This window comes from Cyrtonyx montezumae, unplaced genomic scaffold (genome assembly GCF_038088225.1).
Source record: "Cyrtonyx montezumae isolate F1298 unplaced genomic scaffold, pur_monq_1.0 scaffold_11, whole genome shotgun sequence".
Classification (NCBI taxonomy): Eukaryota; Metazoa; Chordata; class Aves; order Galliformes; family Odontophoridae; genus Cyrtonyx; species Cyrtonyx montezumae.
The window spans coordinates 267045-294751 of record NW_027071837.1 but is presented as its reverse complement, the minus strand read 5'-3'; the positions used below and the strand labels follow the sequence as shown (position 1 = coordinate 294751).

The 27707-nt window shown below is 46.0% G+C and overlaps 1 protein-coding gene across 5 annotated transcripts; it reads right to left on the bottom strand.

Moving 5' to 3' along the window:
- Window positions 1-4283: 4283 nt before the first annotated feature.
- Window positions 4284-27504, bottom strand: HEPH (hephaestin). 5 transcript variants are annotated; one of them, XM_065729181.1, is made up of 21 exons: window positions 27447-27504; window positions 25200-25396; window positions 22860-23104; window positions 22015-22227; window positions 21282-21461; window positions 20642-20896; window positions 19909-20077; window positions 18702-18841; window positions 17713-17844; window positions 16947-17158; window positions 15153-15303; window positions 14631-14843; window positions 13658-13868; window positions 13250-13389; window positions 12236-12367; window positions 11247-11353; window positions 10323-10548; window positions 8781-8920; window positions 8236-8398; window positions 7536-7571; window positions 4284-6053 (listed from the first exon to the last, which is right to left on the bottom strand). In XM_065729181.1, the coding sequence occupies exons 2-21, from the start codon at window positions 25394-25396 to the stop codon at window positions 5809-5811; spliced, it is 3507 nt and encodes a 1168-aa protein (XP_065585253.1). In that variant the 5' UTR covers window positions 27447-27504; the 3' UTR covers window positions 4284-5808. The 5 variants fall into 5 exon arrangements, with proteins under 5 accessions (XP_065585253.1, XP_065585249.1, XP_065585250.1 ...); XM_065729177.1 differs by lacking the exon at window positions 4284-6053 and having other exon boundaries at window positions 7454-7571; XM_065729178.1 differs by lacking the exons at window positions 4284-6053; window positions 27447-27504 and adding an exon at window positions 26170-26190 and having other exon boundaries at window positions 7454-7571.
- Window positions 27505-27707: the final 203 nt, after the last annotated feature.

The following is a 27707-nucleotide window of genomic DNA, read 5'->3' as shown; positions in this document are numbered from 1 at the left end:
CCAAACCGTTGTGTAGCCTCACCCTCAGGAAATCACATAACTCAGCCGTGACAGCAGCAGCAGAGCTCTCAGAGGGCTGCTGATAAAACAGCAGTTAAACCTGATATTTATTACATCTGCAATTTCACACAGAGCTCTTCAGCTTGTGCAACACTTTCATTCTTGGAAGGAAGAGCACCCATGAGGAAGCCATTTCTGAGCCATGCACCTACAGCATCACTGACAGCAGGAGAGTCATGGCTGCAGCACCAGGAGGCAGCTCACTGTACACTGAGCTGGGCAGGCCTGCCATGTCCTCACCTCTACCATGCAAGCTTTAATTTGAATAAAATAAACCCTACATGCCAACAACAGAGATCTGATAGGAAACTGGCGTTGGCAGGTCTTGTCTAAGATCCTTACAATGATAGATTCCAAAACCTCCTACCACATCGATACTCTTCTTTCAGAAAGATAAATTTTCTGTTATTCCCAATGACACTGATAACATGGAGAACTGCTCTCTGCTGTGCCAGACGCTGTCAGCACAGCGTCAGAGCTGTTCACCTGTCCCCTCTCCCAAGGATGAGTTATTCGTTTATCTTTCCTCCATGGTTATCAGGAAATAGGTGACTATTTCTTTTCCTTCCCAAGATTTAAGAATGTAGAATAAAGCCTTTTAAGAACACCAGAGGATTTGAAGTTTATAAAGAATGCCTACTGAGTAATAGATTTACTTTCCCCCAGATAGGAACAAATTAACAAATTGATTTTGGAGACAGGCAGTATTTGAATTTTAACACCATAAATTCTAATTTCCAGTAAAAGCTGTCCCATCAATCACATGCTCAGTCCTGCTGTTCTCCCACTGCCAGAATAGTCTGCAACCAAATTCAACAGCAGCTTCAGAGACCAACATTTCAGCAAGCATGGTACCTTGGTTACGCACATTTTCTTCCCTCTATGGCTTTATTTAACAAGGTAGCAGTTCAGATGCATCTTTGCTCAGTGTGGACATCATGCTGTTCCACACAGCCCATCCCCAGACTGTCACCTTCCTTCCTTTCAGATGCAGCTTCTCTATTAGCACTGCACAATGACCCCAGGGCCCAGCATGTGTTTTGATGGCAAGCAGCTCCCTGCTTCACCACAGTTATTTTGTGCTCATTCTGCCCTTGCTGATCCCAAGAGGCTTCATCCTGTAAACAGCAGCTCGCGTCACAGCAAGGGACTGAGAAAGATTCATTCCTTTGAACTAAAGCTATAAGAAACATATCTTCATCTGCAGTCCAGCAGCAGCTTGAGGAGCTTGTGTGTAACCCATTGCTGACATCCACAAAAATGCACTCCTTGTAAAGGAAGGGCAGAGACATCACCCAAACCAGTCCGGTGATTTTCAGCCCTCACTCGCACTAAACAAGGCAGCAAGAGCAGACAGAGGGACACAGGAGCAGCAGAAAAACAGTCCAAGATGAAAAAGAGTCAGCTATGCAATTTAAAAGGGATAAGAAACAAAAAACAAGGAGTAGTTTCAGGTTTGCTTTATTTTAATAGACTTTCTGTCTGCATTACTTTCTGTATGTCTGAAAAACTGCAGAAATTCATGTTCACTTCAGCATCACAGTTCATTTTCACACCAAGAGCTTCCAACCCTTCTCAGAACAAAAGCTGTGCAAGGCAGCGCTCAGCACCACACAGCCCCCAGGCACTGCTGCCTGCAAGGCACAGCTCTGCCCACCAGTCACAAGCACTGAGCATCTCTGAAACGGGTGAAAGTGTTCTCCAGACACACGGATTGGGGTGGGAGTGTTGCTAGTAGGGGAGCTGCCCAGGCCCAGCCCCAAGCTGGTGCTGCACTTCTCTGGGAGCAACAGCTCAGAGAAGAGTTAGCATCATTACCCCAGTGACTGCCTCACAGCACAGGAGGGAACAAAGATCTTGGTCACTGCCTTCCCCTCTTTCCACTGTCCAACAAAAATCCTTGCTGCCATCCTCCCTTGCCTCTTCAAGCTCAGCTTTCCTGGTGGTACTCCCTTTATCATAACACACTGACATTCTAAAACCCATCCTCTGGATTTGCATGGACAGGCACCTCCTCGTGAGAGCAGCCAGCAGGCCACAGGACAGCTGCAAGAACTGCTAATGTGACAGCACAGAGGAAATACAGATCTAAGAGGGTTTGGTAAACTCTCCTGCTGACAGCTGTAACCATGGGCAGGAATAAGCTGCAGGTCGGCCTTCACCTGCACTCAGATCTGTCTCTGTGCTCTTGCAGAGCACTTTGCTTCGCAGCCGTTGTGCTTCAGCTCCTTTCCCCAGGCAGTGGCTGTGCACACAGCTCTGGGTGTACACTCCTTCCTGTAATTTGCTGGGCCAACAGAATTATAAGCACCACAAATAGTCCAAGTGGTAATTAAACAAAGCAGTTGCACATTAAGCCATACATCATTTAATTCAGAACCAAAGACTACATTACATATGAAAGACACTCAGGCAATTACCAGCATTAGTCTATTTTTACAGCGCATTTCAGGTTAAATTTGACATTAACTTTTATGTTTTGAGGGAAAAAACAACAAACAAGACAGCCTCCTATACTTCCATGTGCAAGTCCTGAAGGCTTTTTGACTTGTGTATATCTCATATTTGCAGCATGAGTGGGAACACAAAGGAAGGTTGGCTGGAACACTGTCCCTGGCACTGACACGGAGCACAACGGTCCTCCCACGAAGTACCACAGGTCAATTATGCCCATTACTGAGCACGATGGCAGCACTAATAGAGAGCTTTTCATTTCAGCCTTGCTGCAGACATCCACCTGCTGCCACGTAAATGAGTAACTCAGCTTTGCAGTCACCTATGGCAGCCTGGGAGGGGGTTGTTGACTTCATATAGGTGAGTGGTCCTGTAGATAAACATCTGAAAAGCTTATCAAACCTGACTGGGGCCCAGGAAGAGCTGCAGAGAAAGCACTGCTGTAAGCAAATACAACAGGAAGCATCAGCTGCTCATTGTGTGTATTCCACAAATGAAACCCATCTCTTTCATAAAGATAAAAATGTTCTACACTCGTAACAGTACTACAGACTGATGCAGGGCATTTCATTATTATTTTTCTTCCTATGGCTTAATGCTGTCTAAACACATGGATATCTGCATTTCACTCTTTGCCCACATGTGCACTTCTAATCCTTCTCTGTGTTTACCATCTCAAACCATTCATGGAGTTATTAACATCCACCTGAACATGTTCTGAGCAACCTGCTACACGTGTCCCTGCTGAGCAAAGGCTGGGCAAGATGACCTCAGCCATTCTGTCATCTGCTCAAACCACTGGAATTTTGCTCAGACAGTTTTCTTCGGGCAAAACAAGTGAGAGCATCCCCAGGGCTACTGCCTCAGCTCAGCACAGAGCAATTACACCTCACACCTCTGTCCCCACTTCTAGAAGGGTCACAAATGCACAGCACACACCAAATTCTGCTTCAGGTTTAACCACAAGGGTCACCTACACCCTCCTCTGCACAATCACAGAAAGGAAGAGACAAACACAGAGCACTTTCCTCATATCTTTAGAGAGTTTAGAAGCCATTAAGTGTTACACTCAGCTAAACTGTGAGGAAAATGAGGAGTGCTCACTGTCAGCCCCAGAGCAGTAGTGCTGAGCCTGGGTCCCACCCCTCCTGCTCTCTTCAAGCTGAGGTGACTCCTTGGTGGCCATCTGAGCATCAGGGATAGGTAGAAAGGAGATGCTGCAGGGTGCTCAGAGAAGGCTTGCTGGCAGTGCAAGCATTTGCTCACAGGCAGCTCACGGTCACCAGAACTGTGAAACATCTCCTCCTCCACATACTCACACCAGCTGGTAGAGGCAGCTGTGAAGTCAATGATCAACTGTTCTTTATCACAGTTGTTTCCCCCTCCAACAGAAAGCTTTGTCCTGTCTTGGCCAACCAGAAGAGCCACTCAGGGAGACTCTCTCCACGGGCTGGGGAGAAGGCTGGAGAACACACCTCCAGCAGCAACCCACCTACCCAACAGCCAGCAGCACGCTGGAGGTCCTGACAGCCTGCTGGTTGAACACACAGGATCTGGAGATCCCACTCCAGCCCCAGTGCTTTCCTGATTCAGAGCCAGCAGTGAAACCTAGATGAGAACCGAAGTAAGGGTGACTTCATCTTTTCTCTTTTAAGATGAATACTTTTAAAACAACTCCCTTTTCTCTCAGTGTGAGTGGATAATGGTTTTTGTTTGGTTGTTTGTTTCCCTTTAGCTTTGCCAAAAAAAATGCAAGTTTTCTGCAGTTACTCCTGATGACAGAGCAAAAATCTGCCCAGGAGTGGGAAGCCTGAAGCAGCAGCAGCTGAACTGGGGCTGACAATGAGCGAAGCGCCTATGTTCAGAGAATTCAACAGCCCTCCAAGCTCCTCATCAGGCTTAATGAACAACAATGAAAGGAAATTAATGAACTTTCTCCCCATTTGCCAAAGCAAAAAACAGCTGGACCCAATATGAATTGAGCATGATTAAGAATGTTATAACCACCACTCTAAACAAAAGAGTGATACACCTAAACAGCCCACAGCAGTTCCTTGTCATTAGAGCTACTCAGCTAGCTCTGTTTAATTGCTGCTGAAAGACACCCAGAAAGGATTTTTCTACCTTTTCCAATTTAAGACCAGGGACAGAAGTACGTAAGCATAGACGCACAAGGGGATTCAGCAGAGCAGGCAGACAGGCATGCACACAGAACAGCTCAGTGCCGCCACAAAGGGCAGCGTGACCGTGGGAGGACAGCAATGCCTGGCAGTGCACGTGGGGCCAAGGTCCTGCCAGGGCTGTGCCACCCCACACAGCAGCAGCGCTCACTCCTGGCAGACCCCATGGCCCACAGCCCTTGGGCAGGGCACTGTAGGCACAGCCCCTCTCCCTGGGCTGTCACAGCAGCACACCACTAGCACTCGGGGAGGAGAGAGCTCTCCCACGCTTCTGCCCCAACCCAACTCCAGGTCACACTGCACTGAGCCTCTGGCTCAGCTCACAGCAGTAACAGCAGCAGCTGAACTGAGAGAACTCCAGTGAAACGTATATGAGGGCAAACCACATCACAGAACACCACAGCAGCCTTGCTCCTGATGCAAAGGAGCTGCACCGATGCTGGGCTGCAGCACATCACCAGCAGAACTGTGACACAGGGAAGTCACCAGATGCACGAGGGAAGCTTCATCTCCCAGCACAGGATGCAGGACACCTGTGCTCAGAACACACTGCCCGCGGTCCTGCGAGAACAAGGACGCACCAGCAGGGCTGATGATGGGCACAGCTGCTGCCAAGCTCCTCGATGCAGCTTTCAGACACTGTGACGTGGTTTGTCCTGAATTTACATCTGTCCAATTACTCACCAAAAAACAGCAATCCAACTCTAAATTAACATTTTGTATTCTGCATTCTTACTTGATTCATCAGAAAAATAACCCACACAAAACCACAGATCAAGTTAATCTGGAGGGGAAAAAAAAAGAGGCTCACAGTCTGGTTATGAGACAATGCCCAACTCAGCTCTGGCAACGGAGCAAGACTGGATTTGGTCCAAGATCTTCTGCTGAAGGAGATCAAATTTGTTCCGGAGAGAAGAAAACAGGAATTCTTTCCTCTTTCTTGTGGATGAGGAGTATTTTAGAAGGACCTTTTACTCCTGCTGTTTGCCTTCTTTCAGTTGAAGGGGTCCCCCCTGCTTGGCTCCTAGAAGCCTAGTGTACAATGGAAGTGATGCCCTAACATCTTCACTGCAGACAGTGCTCCAACCACACAGCCAGAGCTCATATGAGGCTGTTATAGTCCCGCATTCTTTTTAGACATGAGTTTGAATCCATCATCCAGAATAGACCTCCTGTTGCGTCTTAGCTTCCTTTGCCTCCTGAGGTAGATGACAACTCCCAAGAGGAAGGCAGCAATCAGGAGAAGGACCAATCCTGTAACGGCTAGAATAATGACTGCAGCTTCTACTTGCCCTAGAGGCAACTTAGCTCCAAAAATCCTGACCTTCTGGGACTCGTCCTTATCCTCAGGTTGTGCCGCTGAGAGGAAAAAAAAAGTGCCAATGAGAATGGGAAATAATACAACTGAAAGGTTCTGAGAGACGTGGAAAAACACTATCAAAGCAAGCTAAAGCAGACCCAAGCTCACCATCAACTCAACAGTCCCACACCACTCACGTCAGATCTGACAATGGTTCCTTCCCTAATCCACTCCATCCCACAACCCCAGCATGTCACACAGCTATTCCAGCACTATCAGCAAATCACTGCTAACCCTACTCACAAGAAAGGTGGTTTGAGGTTGCGCAAAGCAGCAGTGACTGAGCTAGGAAAAGAACTGAGATGACAATACACATCTGGACTGGGGCTCCTGCAACCCCAGGCTGCCCCTCATGTGGCTTCTGCTGTTGCCCAAGCGACCACTTCTCAGAATGCACTTGCTCAGTCATGCCAGCAGTGAACCACTCCAGATCCTGAGCTCTTATGCTTCTATAATGAAACAGCAGAAAGCCTCTAAGAAAGGCAGCTATTTGAGTAGATAGAAACCTCAGTCAGGGTTCTCACTTTGTGTGCATACTGATTCTCATGCAAATATAAAAACAAATTACTTAAATATTGTCACACTACTGCTGACAAAATACACATTTCCTACTTCTCTTCATACCCATTCTGACTGAGGAAAACATTGTTGAGCAGATGACAACAGAACTGTCAGTACAGAGACTGAAGATCTGTAGACAGATGATTGTATTCTCAGCCAGCTGAAGCTGCCTCTGAAACCAGCTGAAAGCAGTTGAGAAATACAGGAGCAGTGGTAAAGAGATGGGAAGAAAAAACAAGGGAAGAACACACTACCGTGAACTCTTCCAAATTTTACCTCTGGGAAACTGTAAAGGAACATCCTGTACTACACTTCCCTTTCCCCTCATTCTGCTTAACCATCTGCTCTTTAAAGTGCCTTAAAGACTGAGAGCTTAAACTTTCCTTGGGGAAAAACAGACCAGAAGGAAGCTGTGCCTGTTGGTTCACCGACTATGACTTGCTGGAAGGACTTAATGTGAACGTTCCCTCAACCATACAGGCACTGATAGTCCAAGAAGGGACTAAAACTAATCTATGATTCCCTATAAGTTTCAAATGAAAGGAATAAGAAAAATCACCTCCTTCACAACATCTTCCTTTAAGACCTGCTTGTATGATAAATTCATATGCAGAAGTAAAGCAGGGTATAAGGCCACTAAGTTTTTTGACCTAACGAGGTCAAACAAGCCCAAGCTTCTTATATTTATCATGAGAGCACATATTTAAGAAACAGAAACTAACGTACTTGTAACCCCCCTGCTACCCATTAGTAGCCAAATGTCAGGGTAACACTGCCCAGTCTGGCTGATGAGGCTGTACATGGTGTTTGTGTTCCTCCCTTCTACCCTCATTCTAGATCCAGATCTCCCTACTGACAGGAGATCTCTAATCCTCTGCCTCACACACAGACACTTCTTAGCAGTGAAAGCCATACATTACCTTCTTCATCGTAGCTTAGAACTTCAGGCACTGGCTCTGAAAGGAAACAAGAAGTGGGTGACAAAGTGTTGGGCTGCATAAATTGAGTCCAGAAGACAGACTTGCCACTTGTGGCAAGGATCAGATCCAGATTTCCACGACTTGTGCATCTTCTTGTATCCTGTCAGTAGTTTCCCCTCTGCATCACACCAAGCACTACCTGCTTCAAGAGCACCACACTACCCTTCCACCACAGAACCAAACCAGTGACCTTGGTGGGTAACAGCACAATACAGGCTGCTCTGAAGAACATTACTCCACTGCAGCCAGACCCAGTTAACAGTGTCACTCATCTTTAAATGCCTCCCACTGCCTCCTGTGGGATGAGAAGCCTTAGGACACACATATAGACCTCCAGTAATGTTCTCATTGAGAACAATTGCTAGCTGATGGCTGAACTTTGCTTCGCAAACTCAAGGTAAAATAAAACTCAGTAACACCCTAAGCAAAGTAAACTCCAGAAACCAATTTGTTATTACCTCTAGCTACAGGTATTACCATACTCAAAGGGAACGCCTTGTCTTAATAGCAATTACCTGGTCAATTAATTAGCTATTTATGATACAAAAGAGTTGCTAAATGTGAGGCAAACAAAACTTATCAGCTTTAATAGAAAATGATGTTACATGTTTGACAGTAGTAAGTAGTGATTATTTCTTACCTTGTCTGGGCAAGACTTGGAAGAGTATCTCCATGCCAGCATGAATGTGATCAGACACATGGCAGTGAAGCAGCCACGTCCCAGGGTTCCCAGCCAACATCTCCACCATTTCAAAGGTTCCAGGGAAAAGATCCACAACATCTGCTCTGTAGCTTTTGCCACTCTGAGAAAGAGAAGAGAAACTGTTAGCAAGCAGTGCTCCATGCAGCTTTTGAAAACCATCTCTAGAATTCTGTCAGCTTCACTGGAGACCACTTCAGGGCTACTACAGTTTATAAAAGCTCTAAAGAACATTCCAAAGAACAGCTCCAGGGCTGTAACTGAGAAAGCTAATCCAATATGGCAATGTCTAATCCAAAGAAGCGTTAGCTAGACATATCAGCTAAAAACAGAGGCTCAGCCTGTCAAGCCTGGGCATGTAAAACCACATTCCTCTCCTAGTTGTGTGGTGCTCCTGTGAAACCTTCAAGAAGTTCAAGTCAGATTCATGCAAATTCAATGATATCAGTGATCAGGTCATTTTATTATCAGCAGGATCTTCTAACCTTATATATGAAGGTCTCAGCGTGAAAATGGACTGTGTGGACATCAATCTCCTGTCCCATTCCCAGCAGGTACCAGTTCACCCATTCTCCTTCAAACATGGTCAACCCAGGCAAGTTTGCATAGAGCCTCCCATTGATTGCTGGGCAGCAAATAACATGGAAAAAATGTAGAAAAGGATATTACTGAAATGGTAAAGATGCTGAATCACCTCAGAGGAAGAAAACAGGACAAAGTTAGATGCTTCAAATACTGTTGTCAGATACTGATGGACTGGTTCCTACATCTTCCATACAACAGTCTCCAAAAAGGTTTGGCAGACTCTCTACAGACAAACTACACATCCACTCTGTTAACAGATATAGAAGGTGCATCTTGCATCAAAAGCCATACTGTAATTCATCCCAAATAAATCTAAAAACTTACTTGCTGAAAACCCAGAGTTCAGGTCAAAACAAGGGAAATACACACAACTCAAACATTTACTTGCTGAACAACAACAGGTAATATCTGACAACAGGAACCCTGCTATTCTGCATGTCGTATGCTGCCTACACACATTACGTGCTGATAGTTTGAGAAAAAAAAAGACTACATGGTGGGACTTAGTTTCATAATTAGCATAGCTAGAAGGAATACTGCTTTGACTGCAAATGCAGAAAAAAGAATTGAAACAGTGAATTCTGTACACAAGGCAACTGCCATGCTCAGGTGACAAAGGAGAGAAGACTGGAAGAGACCTGACCTGAAAACAGAAACACCCATGTTTTACTCTCAGATCTGCCACAGGCATTTTCTGAAGCCCAAAGCACACATTGAGCTATAGTGCATTGCTTTACTAGCTGTAATACTGGGCTGACAATTATAACTTAATGGACCCTAGTATTTGGAGGTTCTTTATATTTACTATATAAAATAAGTAGTAATAATAGCACACAGCACAACTCCGCTGTTCTCATCTCTGCAACTGCCTACAGGCACATTCTGTTGACAGTACTTTAAGCAGAGAAGCAGACATACTGTGTAGGGAATCATAAATAATGCAAGAGTTCAGAGGAAATTTGTTAATTCTGCTGCAGTGGGGGTCATGTTTTGTAATCAGAGAAGAGAAGCAGTCTGTGTATTGCTGTCACAGCCTGGACAATTAACTTGAAATTTAACGTATTCTAATGGTCCCAAGATGAATAGAATGATATCAGTCTGACATCTTCATTTCACATTTAATATTTCCTGTCCAGAGTCCCTCAGACACATTAGACATTAAACTCTCTGGCCCATATCTTGCTATTTCTCCTGAGAATGACAGTCATAATGATCAGCCTTCAGTGGAGATCAAAGATATGTGGCACATGTCCTACAATACTGAGAAGAACCAAGAGCTTAACTTTGTTTGTGCCACTGCTGAAGAAAAAGGGTAAGGGAATTCACCAGAAGTCAGGCTTTTGCTTTCTGGGCCTTTCTGACTGCTTACAGAGGTCATAGAGTCAATACCAACTCTGCACAGACAGCGACAGCTGGGTGCTTAGGAGACTAGTCAGCATTACCATGCATTTTGTTGCTTTCCACAAACACCTCATCCAGAAGGTCAATATCCTTGTGACTTCTATTACTGTAACGTTGCACATTCTCCTCTATGTACCAGGACTGATTTTCATCAAAAACCAGGAACAGTAGAGCAAACTCCCTCTTCACATCCTTCCTGATCCCATCAGCTTGCAGTGCCCCTTTCCGGCAGACCTTCAGGGGTCCAATCAGACCACTGTACATATCCTAAACCAAAGGAAGGAAAAAAAATCTGAGCTTTTTGTCCTTCAACAACTGTTCCCTGCATCACACCCCACTTAGACTGTGCTGCAGTGTACGTACTCTCATTGGTAAAAATCAACTAGCTGAGCACAAGGACAGACTACACATGCTGCTATGAATGCAAATTAAAAAGTCAAATGTGAATGGTATCAAAATATTCTCCACTCTAAGGCTGCAAAAACATTCAGAACTTAAAAGAAAGAGTCCATTACCTCCAGGTTAAATGTGATGCTTTATTGCAGTATCATTCAGGTTGTTTCCCTGTGAAATCAGGGCTATGACAGCAGATCTCAGCAAAGCTTAAGTCTCCCTACTATACCTGTATGGCCTAAATTTGGACAATTTCTACGTTCCTGAACTAAACTCCTCACCCAACAGAAAAAAGAATTCACTGGGAGATGTTCTCACATCCTGCAAATAACTGAGGGAAGGCTAGCTTGAACCTGACATGGAATTCCTCTATGCAGGTTTGCATTAGGAAAATAATGACAAATACCAGGACAAATTTAGAGGATCCCCTCTCCCAGGAGAATGCTGGATTTGCCAACTAGGTGATTTTTTCACCCTTTCACCTGGTTCAATTCCTAAAACATAATGGTTTTCCAGACAGGACGAAAACTGGTCTAACAATGCTTTTCTAGTTCTAGCATCTCATGTTTTACCTTTACTGGGTCAACCATGGAGTAGTAGATCCAAGGGACACAGGCTGAATCATCTGGCCCTGGGCCAGACCTCTCAGGAATTTCCCATTGATATGTCACTATATCACCTGAGGGACAGAAGCACCGTTAGTCACTAACTTTTTGAGCAGCAAAATAGAACAACAACAAAATTCCTTGTCTCAAAAGTACAACTACAATTCTGTTGGATGTTGCATCACTCTCAGGTGCAGAAAGGAAGGATGCTGCCCTCTCACAAGCAAAGCAGGGAGTGACAAGAGATGCGCGCTAACCAGAATTGACACAACTCAGTTTTATCCACTATGTTTAAGACTAGACCAGACCAAGGGAATTCTGCCCCTCTTCAGCACCAGTGGTGTTTGACATGATCTTCCACCTCTTTAAAATTTATGATACTCAAATTCCTTTTTAAGATTACTATTTTGCTTAATTGCAATACATTTCAGAAACACAGGGCCCAAGTGAAAGCCTGTTTGTTGCAGAGACAATCTTCTCTGATGAATATGCTACTCGAAGGGGACAAAAAAATTACATGAATGGGTGTCTGGGCCACAGTCAGCATCCTGGAAAGCAGCTGTGCACATCACAAGGACAGACTGCAAGGAATTGCAGGCCTCCCCATCACGGGCAGTCAGACCATGGCTACCAGGCCAGCTACAGAGCTGACAACAGTCATCAGCCTTCTTGCAGATAGACAATGCTCAGTGTTTTCTGTACAGCCTCGTCCCCAACATGTGCCACATTTATCCCAAAGTCAGAGCAGTAATACAAAAACTCTCCTGGACTGCCCACATAAGTGACAATCACAAAAAACATGGTGAACCTGAAAGATCAGTTACTGTTCTGTTCCAGTCCTCCACAAGGAAGAAAACAAGTACATCTAAGCCTATTTAAAGAAACAATCTAGCTGTAGGCTAAAATTAGGTGCTTAACTTTGTACAGGAATAAGGCTGGAGAACATTGTGACTTACCAGGATTTGCTACTTGTGGCTGTCCTGTCTGCCTTTCCAGCACCCCATGGGCATGAATAGAGTAGGGTCGTGAAGCATTATTCTTGAACACAACATTGAGAATCTCACCCACTTCTGCCCATAGAAAAGGACCTGAAAATTGTAGTAATGTACTCTAAGACTAGCAAGAACCATCATAACTCCCAAAATTATTTTCTCATCCTCTCCTCCCTAGAGATATTCCCTTATGTATATGATGGCTCCCCTCACTCTTCACTACTACAGCTCTACCACCAGAACAGAGAATTGAGGACAGTCCCAACTCAATGAAATGTGAATTCCACAATGAGGGAAATGAAGGCTGTTACATGTCTTAAGTGTGCCCCATACAACTAGGCCTTAATTTCTGAATGCTGCTGTACTGGATTTCACAGTATCTTTATCACCCCATGCTATCAGTTTCAAAAAAAAAAATTAAAAAAACAAACAGGTAATAGTCAATATGGCCTGACAGCATCACAAATCAGAGCTGCAGATTACTTCAAATGGCACACACTGCCTCAGTGTTTCTGTCCTGCCATCACTTTCAGTCCTGTGCTCATAAGAGTGTCTCCACAGACTTCCATCCACTTTGAGTGCTTCTCCATTTCCCAAAGCCTGTATACTTTTATTCTCCCTTCAAAAACCTTTTTGGCCTACAGATTACCACCTACATCTCTCTGACTGCTCCACAGAAGACAGAATGTTCCACAGAAATGCAGATATGAGAAACACTTCACTTCAGCCATGGAAGAAAAACAGCAGCAAACGCAGGCACGAGAACCCAGCTCTCTACAGGCTGTACCCAGGACCCTTCTTCACTGCCTTCTCCAAAGCTGGCAGATCTGAGCAGAGACACTCTGGATTTCTCCTTGCTAGCATACACAGCAGACACCTGAGTATGCGGGAGGCCTTCAGATTACAGCCCTCAGCCACTGGGGCACCAGAGACCGAGCACCATCTGTGCGAATGGAAGACTTCCACACATTTCCTTACCTAGTATCCCCAGGTGTTCGTCACCATTTGTCCTGGCCTTAGGGGTCTGGAAAGTCCCATCTGTGTATTCCCTGTAAACTGCTTTCTTGTACCTGGAGCCAATCAGTCCGTTCTTATTGCTCAAAAATATATCGGCATAGCTGAGAAATGCAGAACAAGTGCTGTGTTACTCAAACACCCACAAGGCTCAGGCAGCTAGCCCATGGTACAGGGCTCAGCAGCTGACAGGTTTCCCAGAGACCAACTTCAGCTACCAAGGTTGGCACAGTGACTGCAGGGGCAAAGCCACCAGCCCCCACAGCACTGGGTACATGCCACGGCACGTGCACCACGCCACACGTGGCCAAGACACTAATGATTTTAGTGCTGAAAGACCCTGCCCAGGGCTGTCGCAGCGAGGGGCTGTACCTCTCCGCAGAGCGGTTGTGCCGCTCTCTCTCCCAGCCCCGCTCGGGCGCGTAGTCCCACTCCACCTCCTCTGCCACGACGTAGTACGTGCGCACCGCTCTGTACGGACGAGCAGGAGCCGGATCTCTCCTGCTGCACTTGGAAACTGAGTAGTGCTCCCTCATTCCAGCCTGGTAATGGTTACTTGTCTGGCAGTAGATCTCAAAAATCCCTGTGGGAGGCAGCACAAACAAGGAAATCAGCTACTTTAAAGATCCCAGGAAGTAGTGCTTTCCGCACAGCTTGTGACATGGCTGACACTGCTATGTGTGTTGTGCATATCTGAGTGTTGGTTTAGGGAGCTTGGTTGCCACAGGCTGAGATTAAAACGGGTTGACAGAGAAACCAATCAGGCACGACACGAAATCCCACACAACTACCACCGCAGGAGGCTGTCTTACACACAACAAGCAGCTTCTTGGATGTGAAGAAACCAAGGAGGTGATAACTATGCTACCATTGCTGGTAAAGCAAGAAATCTAGCCTGCAAAAGCTGAAGTGGAAGAGACAAGCAGCAGCTGAGGGCATCACAGTGTAATGGAGAGGTGGCAATACGAGTCTCAAACCAGGAAAACAAGGGGCTGTCACTATTGTGAACCCATGCAAACCATGACAGCTCTCTGCTACTTCTTTCTGAATAGTATGGCTGCACATTTCTATGGATCACAGGCAGCAGCATCCATCAGAGCTACTATCATGTAAGTAGGAAGCAGCAGCTTAGAGAACCAATCTGGGACAACAGGGCAAGATCCTGTATCTCCTGCTCTTCTCCAGAATCAGATGCAAAGACAAGAGCTTTGTGCCAAACAGGATCTAAAGCACAGCTCAGCTTGTAAAATGCAAGAGTTCATTCGGTCCTAATGAATCAGTCATAGTAACAACTATCACCACCGGAGAATTTTCCTAATACTGAGTTAAATGTGCAGACACTTACCCTTGTTATCAGGCTGCATAAAGGCAGTTGCAAACGTATGGGGGAATAGGTTGGTTGAATCTTTCCGCATCCCATTCATCTGCAGGGTGTTTCCCTGAAACACAGCCCCATGTACATCTGCTTCGCTGCCCAATCCCAGAAGGTGCCAGGACACATTGTCTCCTTCACATATATCCAGCCCAGGCAAGTTCCCAAACATAAATCCATTGATGGCTGTAAAAGAGAAAACAATTCACTCTCTGGTAGATATCATCCAGGAGGTTCATTCTGTGTGTCTACCTGGACAGGGTGAGCACACCAGTGGGAAAGCATCCTCCTTGTAATTCACCCCTCAACACTCAGGACAGACTTTCCAAGACAGCAGTGATTGTTCTCCCACACCCCACCCACTCTCTGGCCTCACATAATTTCAGCCCAGCACAACACAGCCACTCCAGCTTCCCAGCTCAGACTTTGGGTGAGCACTGAGCCATGTTTGGCAGGTTCAACTCCTGCTGCCCACTGAACAGCACCAGGCCATACCATGCATCCTGTTCGATTCCTCAAAGCCATCATCCTTTTTCACAGAAGTTTCTTCCATCCTCAAATAGTACTTTATGTTTGCACTTAAATACCAGCTGAGGTTTTCATCAAACACACTGAAGAGAAGGTAAAATTCTTTGTCGATACCTTTCTAAGATACAATCACAATGATGGCTGTTAATTTTTAAAAATGCACCCATTAACTACCCTTAGAGATCAAAGTGTTTTGTTTAGCTCTTATTTTCCCCTTTCTCTTGTAACTGGGCTCACTGAGGTCCTTTGCTCATTTTGTGTGATGCAGTTCCATTCTACAAGAAGCACCACTCTTTGGTGCCCTCTCAGGCTTTCTCTGGTATGCCACATGTATAAAGAGATCAAAATCAAATGAGGAACATGACGACATCACATCCTTCCCCCACCATGCTTGCATTTTATGTATAGATTTCACTGCCTGTCCAAATCAGACCTGAGAACCTGGCCAAAGGGACAAAAAAAGTTTATAATCATGACTACAGGCCTTAGATTGGGAATTTTGTATTGCCCAAAAGCCTTGAAAATTGTGGAAACTCTCAAGATCACCCACAGGATGGTGCATTTCCCCACTAACAACATTGCAAGCACTGTCCAGATGTTCATTTTGGTGTTTCCATAGCTGTACCCAGGGAAACAGCCTGGAGACAGGGCTAAGCATTTTGCAGCCTGTGGCACATAGGCATGTAAGGAATGGCTGTGTATTTCTCAATTAACCATTAATTAAAGGATTGCCTAATATAGTGGAGCCAGAATTGCTGCCCCAGATGGATTTTTCGCTGTCATACATTTCCAGACAAGTCCATCTGATCTGCTTACTCCCTCTCAATACTGAAAAGGTTTTATCATTGGCACAGCTCCTTCACACAGTGGACTTCATACATTCACAACCCCCTCTCTGCTCAGCTAAGCTCACTGGTGTAGAAATGTGAATCTTCCCAACTATTCAGAACTCTCAGAGTAGCTGCACCAGGCCACCAGTGAAAGCAGGCTCCCCTAGGGAGGTTTAGCAGCAGCTGTGTTCAGATTTTTCAGCCTCTCCCTGATCTAAACCACTAGATAGGTATGATGACATTAGGCTGTTTTTCTGCTGCCTACCATTTCTCATAACACAAGTCCGAGAATGCCTTGCACTTCCCCAGGTTAGTTTACTGCTTTCCCCAGATTTACTGCATTGAGTTATCCCTGACTGAAATTCCAAAAGAAAGCCCTGGTCACCTTCCAGATTTCACTTTTGTCACAAATGGAGACTGACACAGATTTTAAATACATTGTTGTAGTAAAATCTGCTTGAAAATCAACTGAATTTGCAGAACAAGTAAGGCTCTCCCAAACCTCAAAGCATCATAATCATTTAAGCACACCATGCAGATTTTCACCCGTGTGTGAAGACAGCTCTTCAGCATTTCTGAGGCTGCAATGAACATTCCTCCTGCTCTGAAAAGAGTATTTTTTTTCCCTACAGCTCTCAAGGACCAAATTTACCTATGAAGTCACACCCAAGGTGTGTTCAAATTTGAGTTTTAAAACTAAGCCCAAAAGCTATTTCAAGGGCAGCCCTTGGATGTCCAGAATGCTGGCCTTTCCCACCGGCCCTACAACACTGCATCCAAGTGCATGGATGCTAGCCTGCCTCCTGACTTTGATTAGATTATCCTGGACTCATTCTATCACGTGAGTATTTTCAGTGTTTTGGGGATGCTTCCTTTCCCTATAAGGAGACAAAGAATTTGGCAAGAGCATGGCATGAAAAATCCTTTTTACCTGTTTGTTGTTGTCATCCAAAGTGCCCTGCTTGCAGATGACCAGAGGGCCTACCAAGCCTGAACTGGTGTCTCTGATGGGATCCACAGCAGAGCTGTACATCCAGGTCAGGCAGGGAGGGTCACTGGACATTGGCCCAGCATGCTTTGGTACAGTCCAAGTGTATGTAAAGTTGTGCAGAGGAGGAACAGACACCCCATTCTGGGACAGACCTTCAAAAACAGAGATGGGCATGATTATTCTCAAGATTCCTGTATAAACCTAGCCACATCTCACATGTTAGAGTTTCATGTGTATCACTAGACATCTGAGGTGTGATGTAAAGTGTTCAGAAAGCACGCAGCTGCTCTCACAAACCCTTTCCTGGTATCAAGGCAGAGATAAGCACACTGATAGCAATTAAGCGGATGCTGATGCACCCAGGACAACAAGAGTCAGAAGCACATGGCTACCTAAGCTGGGATGCAGCAGGCACGTTCTTCTGTTCACTAGGTCTCAAACATTTAGAAACCATCTGAAGTTTAAGCTTTACCATTTCTCAGGTGAAAATGGTACATCTGGAGCCATGCTACCTCAGGCACCCTCTCTGGGCACAAGCTCAGCAGAAAGAAACTTCTTCCTTAGACAGACCCAGAAGACCAGACAGGCTTCAACCCAGCTCCTGAGCACATCCAGTCCATGAACTTTGAACGTAGAAGAGGCACGGGCTGTGGAGCTTCACCACCAGAATTAGTACTGAATTAATAAAAATAAATGAGCCACAAACCATCATGGTACCGCATCCCTTCCCATGCCTTCCCATAGGACACTCCATGAGGCTGGATGCTGAACGGCCAGGAGGCTTTGTTAGCAAACATCACCAGGATGGTGTCACCAACTTCAGCTTTTATTACAGGGCCTACATGAACAGCAGAGAGAGAATGTCAACAACAGATCAAATCCCAGGACAATCAGGTGAACCAAGCAAGGCAGGGCCACCTTTCATCCAAGGCAGATGGGAATAGACTAGGAACAGAGGTGGATGGGGGACCAGTTTGAATGAGTTTGTGTAGTTCCCCCCTCTGGGTGTTGCTTATCTGACCATTATTTTCTTCTATTCTTTCCTGTTTATTTTAGTAGAAAATATCCACAATTCCTTTGAAGTCATAAGCAAGATTACCATCAGTCACTTGTGTCCCTGTAGGAATTATGGCTATTGCTGGTAATAACAACCCATTTCTCTTCCCACAGATTTGTGTTTTATTCCATGTGCTCTTTCTTCCCATGGTGTCTCCCAGTTCTGCTGTCATTAGTTTCTGCTGTCATTAGTCTCCATTGATGCAGGAAATTGGACCACACATATATATATGCTCCTCCTGCATATGTCAGTCTTCACATGACTCGTTTACCTTTGCAGACTCCCTGTATGCGTTTTTCTTCACCCTCTGATTACTGGCTATCACAGAGAGCACTAAAGTAGAAACTTTCTGTGAGCAGGGGATTTGTACCCCACCTTGACAATACTTGCAAAATCACAGGCTGACTCTGGTTACAAACACTATACTGTCACAAATACTATGATGTGTTTCCCCAGTGCTTACTACTGCCCTCTGGTAGAAAGGCAATTCCCTATGTTCTACCATCAGACAAGTGTGAGGCAGATGGCCAAGGATAAGTAAAACACCTCACTATACTAAGAAACAAGGGCACTCCTTCCATCAGCCCATCATTCTTACTGGCACCAAAGGAGGGTTTATGCTGCTGGATGATTCCTACCAAGTATCCCAAGGTGTTTCTCTTCTTCAGACTGCTGCTTTTCCTCACGGAAGCTCTCATCAGTATATTCCACATACTTCACTTTCCAATAGACTCCCCCAATCCGTTGGAGGCTACGCTTGAAGAACTGCTCAGCAGGGCTAAATGCAAAAAGCAGATAGCAGGTCATTTTCATGGAGGAAATGAAACTACAACAACAAAAAAAAAAAACAGTCCTTCCTGCTTCCTTCTATAAGGACCCTAAGCATGCCCCCCTCTGACAAAGCCAGGGACATCTCCAGGTTCAGTAGCTTTCCAGATGAGGGCAACATCTCTGTGAAGCATTTTCACTCTACAGGCTCATCCACCATCTGTGCTGATATATGACCCTTTCCCAACTGAAACCGCCAGGTTCAAAGGCACAGAATCCCTCTACAAGATATGCAAGGGCAGCACAGTAAATGGGAAGACAGGACACAGCACAGGGGGCAGCTGCAATCATAGCCAAAAAATACATAACAGCTATGAAGATTTATCTCTTCTGTCACCATCAGCCACACACAGATGTAACCTGCCTTACAGGAGAGGCAGTTTGGTTACAGGGACCAGTCACAGCTTTCAGTTCTATGGTCTGCAGTAGTCACTGCAGGGCTTTGGGTAAATCATTAACCTCTCTGCACTTCTCTCTCCCGCAGCTTCCTAGAAAGGGAATGGAAAGAAGCATGCCTTTGTTTCAGTTTGCCAAAGTCTGAAAGGGAAACCATTCAACCAACCACTATCAAAACCATCTGATGGAAGGATGTCATGGAGGTCACTACATTTGATTTCTGAGAAATTGCTTGCTGCAGCAGGGCTACAGTGAGGCATATCTTCAGGCTTGCTCTGCCACCCTGTGTCTGTTGCAAGATGTGTTTGCTTAAAAGCTCATCAGATGAACTAGGGAGAAATCTAGGGAGACGCGACAAGCAGTAAAGCCTAGAGATAAAAGCAGCAGCTCACAATTCTACATCAACTGGGAGCTTGTAGGTAAGGCTGTGAAACAGCACACTTTCATGTGAAGTCCCCTGTACTGCATTCAGTACAGCCCAGCTATAGCAGCTGACATTCCTAGATGGGCCGCTCCACATGAACTGGAGGCACACGGTTTGCTAAGAAACAAATCCCACATTATCTTTACCAGCCTCCCCCTGACACACTACAGACCCCCAACCACAGACCATCAGCTTACCTGCCCACCTCACTCAGCTGTTTCCCACTGCTTTGGTCACGTCCTGAAGGTCCATAGTCCCACTGCACCTCCTTTGCAGCTATGTAGTACTTCCGAATTCTCCCCTGCAGGGCAGGCTCTGGAGCTTGCTGAGAACAGGGCCGGACTTCATAGATCACCCCCATCCCAGCTGCCCATGACAGAGTGGAGAACACATGGGCTTATGTTAAGCCTCTCAGCCATTGAATAGAGCATCTTCCTACCAGAAACTGGACATCCCTCCTTTGCTGTCCCAGAAGGTACACGGCTGGGAAAAGGTTAAGTAGGTTGTTGCCACAGAAAGGAGCTTCTTCCTGCTGGTGGAGCAGAGCTCCTTACACTTAAATACTGGATGCTTCATAAGTATGGACAGACAGCAAACAGGGACTCTTCCTAGTGCATTACACCAGGGATTCTTAAAGGTTTTTTTTTTTTTAGGACGCTGTCATCTTAACTTTCAGCTGTGTCAAATTTATCATTCACCAGCAATTGATGTAGAACATCACACCACCCCCAGTAATTTTGACCAACATATTAACAGCCAACTGACCACTCTACCTTATACAAGACAAAGAATAACCCATTTAACGACAGACTTTTCTAATGGGAACGCTACGCAAGGCACTGCCCCCTATCACACTGTACATCACAACACAAGGCTGGGAGAAAAAAGGGAAGCCATGGAGAGCAGAACAGATTCCAGCTTCCTTCTTACCTTGTATGTGATCATTAAGCTGACAGCTCAGTAACCATCTCCCAGGGTTACTAGGGATCATGTCTGCTGTAACAAAAGTGGCTGGGAAGAGGCTGGCCACATCTGTCCTATGGCCTCGAATGCTGAGTGTTTCTCCGTGAAAATAGGCTGTATGAACATCAATTTCATTGCCCATGCCAAAGAGATGCCATGCAACATGATCCCCAGCACACATTGTCAGCGCGGGGAGATTCCCAAACACATAACCATTGATAGCTGAAAAGGCAAGCAAGTTATAATCAGAGGTTAGAAAAACAGCCATCAGAGCTTCTGCCTGCAGGTCACAGCACAGACACTTCTGAAGGAGGAACCTGCCAAAACCAACCTTGCTCTTCTTGTTCCAGAAGAGCTTAGCTCTACAACTCACTCCATACACAAACCATTTTTCAGAATCTCCAAACAACTAACAAAGGCTCACTCAAGCCAAAGAATGAAACAAGATACCCTTTTTTTCCCCCGATCTCAGAGCTTTCTGTATCCCTTCTCCTCTCTATCCACAGCCTGGCATACAACAGCAGAAAGTGCATTTCAAGACATCAGAGGGCTGACAACATCCAGAACATCTGGGCAAAATTGGTGGCTTTACAGAAGTGACACTGACCATGCATTTTGTTGCTCTCTTGGAATTCCTCATCTTCTTTGTCCACCGATCCTGGATCTGTGCAGAATGAGGCAATGTTCTCATCTAAGTACCAGCTTAGGTTCTCATCCACCACACTGAACATCAGGAAGAAATCAACATCAACATCCTGGCGCCTTTGAGAAGTGCCTGTCAGTATTCCTGGGATGAAAAAATGAATACCCATTCATGCAGAAAAGCAGACATCAATTTTAAAGATGTATATCACCAACAGAATAATAACAAATTATCACACAGCTAGAGACTTTCCCCACCATTCTAGCACACCAGAGTTCCAGCAATCTCACACATTCCTAATATAACCCTGCTAGCTCAGTCCCACACAGCTCTAGCTCTGCATGGATGAACTAGAAATCTTTCAGTGTTTTGACTTCGCTGAAATCAATCAGTATCTCTGTTTTTAAAGTATACAAACCAGGTCTCATGTGAGATTCCTTCTCTTAACATGGATTCAAATAGCCCTCTCAATCCATAAACCTACAAACTCATCTATGTGTCCACAACAAGATAAAGGCAATTTAATGACTGGAACCCAACCAGAACACAGGTGCTGTCATCTCCACTCATGTCGCATTTCCCCTACAAAGCTGGGAGCCACCCACTGCAGCATCCTTTTATTCTGCTCCTGTTGAAGACACCACAAAACCTTCACAACCGGAAACTGCAGCCCTCAGCTGCTTTCCCTTCTTTTTACCTTCTTTGCATGTTACCAGTGGCCCAATTAACCCAGATGCAATGTCCTTTGGTGCATCAATGTGAGAATGATAAATCCAGGTCAAGCAGTTCGGATCATCAGCTGTAGGGCTGTGATCTTCAGGTACAGTCCAAGTGTAGGTGTAACTTTCTCCAGGGAAGACAGCATCATCCTTCTTCTGCTCCTGGGGGGACATATCAGGATACAGGGATCCTAGAACAATTAAGCAATCAACATCCATTCAAGAAGAGCAGAAATACTCATATCACATAGCCTTATAATGTGCCTCTCACACTCAGCTGCATACAGGTAGTTGGATATCATTTTTCAAAGCAAGACTCAGCATCCCAAGGTTGAAACGGCATTTAAACATCTCTCTCTCAGAAAGAAACTGAGGCAGCTTACCCCACAAACAGGTGAGAATCAGAAAAGTAATTCTCATTCTGCCTACCTCTGCTTTGCCTTCAACAGCACCATGTGCCACAGTCACCCTCCCTACAGTCTCTAAGATTGTTTGAAACAGCAGCTCATTGGCCTCATACTTCATTCCTATAAACACTTTAAATAATTAATTTAACTTCTCCTGTGCCACTCTCCCACAAGCAAGTTTTAGAGGTTCTATGAAAATCAAGAAATCTGGACCGTGTGCTGTAATGCCCAGGTCAGCAGACTGCTCCCACATCCATGAAGCAGAGTCACAATGCTGGATTAGTACAGACCAAAGTGCAGCTGCTTTCCAGCAACACAGCTTTGGGCTAACCGAGTCTCTAGTTCCTTTAATTAATGCACATTCCTCAGTTTCCAACCAGAAAAATCCACCTCCTTTATGGCAGTGGTTAATTTACCTTCAGAGTCCTTCTCATAGAAGACACCATGAGGATGGATCGTATATGGCCGACTAGCAAAGTTTTTCAAGTGTACTTTAATGGTATCTCCCACTTCTGCTCGGATGATGGGCCCGAGGAACCCCAGCCACGCCGGTTTGGGAATCTCAGAGGTGTAGGTGGAGTCTGTGTATTGCTTATAGACAGATTTCTTGTATGTACCTCCTATCCTGTCCTTGCCAGGCTGGAGGAACATTGAAGCCTTTCTGTTAAATTCAGAAAAGAGGAAGGCACCGTGAGTCACACGTTACATAAAACAGCGTTTAACACTGGAGAAAACTGTGTGTCATTGCTGCTCTCAAGTAAGCCCCAAAGCTTTCAGCATCACAGAAACTCCCCATGCTCTACCCTAACATGCCCACAGCCAGCAGCAAACCTCCACCTCCCACTGCTGACTGTTGTGAGGGGAACAGAGCCCATGCATGAAACAGGCAGCACAGCCAACAGCGCTGTCTGCTTTGGAGTACACAAAATTCAGAGGACACTGGTCAGCTAACACCTCGAGTCCAGAAACAGAGCCACGGGTACACATAGGTGCCCAGCTCCTGCTGACACACAGCCATGAATTTGGCCTCCTCCCAAACTCATCATGGAAGGACACACAGCACAGCCCTGAGCTCTGCAAATGGGGGGGTGGGAGGATTAGCAAGACCAAAGCCCTTCCCTCTCTTGCTTCAGCCTTCATTGGTGTTTTGGAAACTTATCTGATTGTCTTTGTAGGGTTTGCTGCTGGCTTATAAGGTTGAACATAATAATCTCACAGCTCTTTAGCTGAGATCTGCAGCCTGAAAGGTTCTTTTCTACTCAGATTGCCAGTCACTTGCAGAATGACAGATAAGTGTGGCAGGTACACACCCAGCACATTACAGCTTCCAGAGGTGCTAAAGTTCAAGACATGAGTATATTTGCTCTTTATGACTATTTCTTAGTAGATAAAGAGATGAGTCATGGCCCAGATATGAATGAGACATACTTGAGAGCTCAGGTTACTTTCCCCCCACCCCCTAAGGACTGCAGCAACTCTCATTGTTCTGAAAAACCAATGCACATCTCCAAAAGACAAACAGCAGAGTAAACATTGCCTTTCTCATTCAAAGCTGTGAAAGGCTGAGCCCTAGCTATACAATCTAAAGCTCTGTTTGTGAAGTCATCCCTGTAGCTAGCATCAGAGTATATAGGTAATGCATACTTTTCCACAATGCCTTTATCTACATCGCCCATCCCTCTCAGAAGAATGAACAGAAGAATGTTGCTACCATTTTACCACGTCTGCCATTCTCCAATCATTTCTTACTGCCAGCAGTTTCACTTCCGCAATCATTGTACGCGCAGTGCCATTAGCTGACTGTTTGCAGTGACAGTTTTAAAAGACTTTAATAGCTTCTCATTTCAATTTCTTCTCTTTCTATACCTCAAGAGAAAGTAAACCAAAACCGCTGCATTTGTTATCACTGCAGGAATCAGTGAAAACACCTGTATTACCCTGGTTTAGCACGAACCTCAGGGAGCTTCTTCTCCTAGGAACAAATTGAGTCTATTTGGCATCTCCAGAGAAAGGGATTTGTGCTGAAATGACAGCCCTTGTTTTTCCTCTGACCTCCTCCTATTCCTGCTGTGTCTCTGAAAGATGTAGAAACCCCTGGGTGCTATTTATTATGGCTGAATGACTGGGCAGGTCAATAAATAAGTTTGTCATAGAAAAAGAACCAAAACAACTATCTTTAGAAATTTGTGGAAAGTACAAAAAAAACACAAAAGTTTATTATTCTGAAAACTGGGAACAAACTGTTTTTGTAGTGACTCAAAGAAATTACTGCACTTTCCAGATTTACTTGCCTCACAAAAACAGAGCATTTCTCAAACCCCAAGGTTTCACTAAGCAAGTTCCATCACCTCTAAAGCCTTGAAATCAGATTCACACAAAAATAAGCCAGTGCCATGGAGTCATTTACACCAAGGTGAAAAGTCATCATGCTTCAGGGTACATATGCTGATCACCAGTTGGAAGTAGGAAAAGCAAAACCTCAGGGCAGAGCATTGCATAATCTGTTCTGTTATAGAGTATACTTCCCTCTAGCATAACTGGCATTGGTCTCTGGATGCTCCATTACATTGACCGTTTGTTTCCCCACTGGTACAGTTCCTATGTTCCTATGATAAAACAAGTTAACCATTAAGCTCATAAGGACCAGACAGGTGATCCTGTCTCCTGCTTGCTTAGATGACCCAGAATACCTGCACAAAATTACCCAGAAAATATTCAGCTAGCACAAAAGTTGGCTCTTACAGAACTGAACATACAGGCTATGTGCGATGCTTTGGTTGCTGAACACATTCTTCCCTGTTGGAGCATAGTTCCAGTCCACCTCACGAATCCCCAGGTAATAGACTCGGGTGATGCCTCCAGCAAACACAGGCGATGGTGAGTGGATGCAAAGCAGCAGCAACCAGAACAATGGCACCATGATGTGAGCCAAAGGCTTTTGTAGGGAATACATCTGTGGGGGGGAAGAAAAACAAAGGGAATAGAAACAGAATCTGACCATACAACTTTAGCCTAAAAAAAGCTGGTTTGATGGTACTGGACATCAAACCAACATCGTTTGAGAGAGCATGAAGTCAGGTACAAGTCCTGCAGGTATCATTATATGAAGACTCACTGGGTCTGAGAAATAAAGGAAATCATCCTCTTAATGCACAAGGTGAGCCGAGACTTCCTTGACAATCAGCACACAACTCCACACCATGCTTCTCTCGTAACAGTTTAACTTACTGCTTTGTCAGTAGCTCTTCCAAATATTTTGTTAAATAGTGCTGAGAAAATGCTGCTACAATTGGCAGTCCTTCACTCACAGGGAGATATGGTGAACAGAGCTGCTGGCAGCAGAGGCACCCCCAATGCTTATGCTGAGTGACCGAAAGCAGAGGGCCCTGAGCTGAACCTCCCACAGGCACCAGAATTTCAGGTGACATTTTCTCACCAACACCAAAGTCCCGAATTATCATAAAGGACAACATAAAAGGCAAAGGAAAACAACTCTGAGCAAGCAACTACTGTTAGCTAATGCCACAATCCCTCTCTTCTCTACTATGCCACACCAGAAATACAATTTGGTCACTATGAAGCATTTTAAATCTTAACTTCTTTCCAGGTTGCATAGTTCCCTACCACCCGGGGAGTTATGTCCAGAGCAGTGGCACAAGGTTGTTCTCTTCAGCTAGTCCCAGCAATGCTCCCCCCATGATCTACATCATGAAGCAAGGAGCTCACTCATAAACCTCACAGGCAGCACTAAGCTCAGTGCGAGGCACCAGGAACACTACAGGATTCAAGGCAAGTAGCAGGAATTATCAGAAGTCATCCACAATATATTGCATTGAAGAGCCCCCAATATGAAAGAGAAACTGATGGAGCACGAGTGTGCAGGATTACACAAAGGATACAAAGAAAGTTAAAGAATAAAGGGGATGAGAAACTAAATACAAGACTGCATGAAAACGTCTGAGAAAGATCTCATCCAGAGATATAACAGAGTTACGTGCAGCCTAAAAAGAAAGTGTCACCTGAAATACACACCCAACTCTTCATATACATGAAAGCAACTTCGAAAAAGTTCAGAGAAACAGAAAACACAAGGATACAAAACATGCAACGAAGGAGCAATTACATCAGTTTTCTTAAACTTCGAGAAGGGGACGGCGGCAAAATGCTTCGCAAATACAGATGGGTTTTGTTCGTGGTATAGAGACGGCTGTCACCGTTCCCAACGGAGCGCCGACACAACGCAGAGCCCCGGCCCCGCTCAGCACCGCGGCTGTGCTGCAGCCAGAGCCGCCCAAACCCGAGCGTCCCCTCCTTGTTGAAATAAGACAATTGCGGATAGCACAAGTTTTGTGCTTGGCTCATCGCTGAACCCTCACGCTTCCAAAGCAGAGTTCTTAGAGACTTAATATTCTTAATTAATTAATAAAATAGGAATCGTAAACGAATAATTTCAGTTTATCGGCTCGCTAATCAACTGCCGCTTATCAGACAAACGTATCTGAGTGAACGCGGAGCTCCCCCCGGCTTTTCAGCAGACAAAATGAACAACGCCCAACGGAACGGGGAGGGGGAGCGCGCACGGGGCCGAGCCTCTTCATCACCTACTGTGCGGAGCGGGGCCGGCGCGGTGCTGCGGAGGGTCGGCCGTCAGCAGAGGAACATCTCCGTCCGTGCCGGCAGCGCGAAGGGAGCGGCCCAGAAAGCGCCGGTCCCCGAGCGCCGGGGGCAAAGTCTGCCCGGGAGAGGGGCGACGCCCGCGGGCAGGTGGGGGCGGGGCCCGGGATCCCCTCCACCCCGAGGGGCGCGGGTCCGTCCGGCGCCACCAACGTAGAGCGGCACTTGCGCGGTTCCCAGGAGGAATGGAGCCGCCCCCGGCGCTTCCCAGGCCCGAGAGCAGCACCCACCGGCCGCCCCGCACCTGTCCCAGAGCCGCCCCGCCTGTAACCCAGTCACGGGCCCACACTCGCCCGCCCCAGGTCGGGCTGGAGAGCGGCGGAACGCACCTGGGGATGAGAGTCCTCCCGCGGGACGCGCCGAGCCCGGCGCTGCGGCCGCGCGGTCCCTTTAAAGGAGCGCGGTGAAGTCACACGGCCGCGCGCCGCGCTCCCCCGGGAGCAAAACAAGAGGCACGCGCCGGCAGGGGGCGGGGCCGCGCGGCGAACACCAATGAGCGGCCCGTCCTGGCCCGCAGGCCCCGCCCACCAATGACCGACCCGTCCTGTCCCGCAGGCCCCGCCCACCAATGAGCGGCCCGTCCTGGCCCG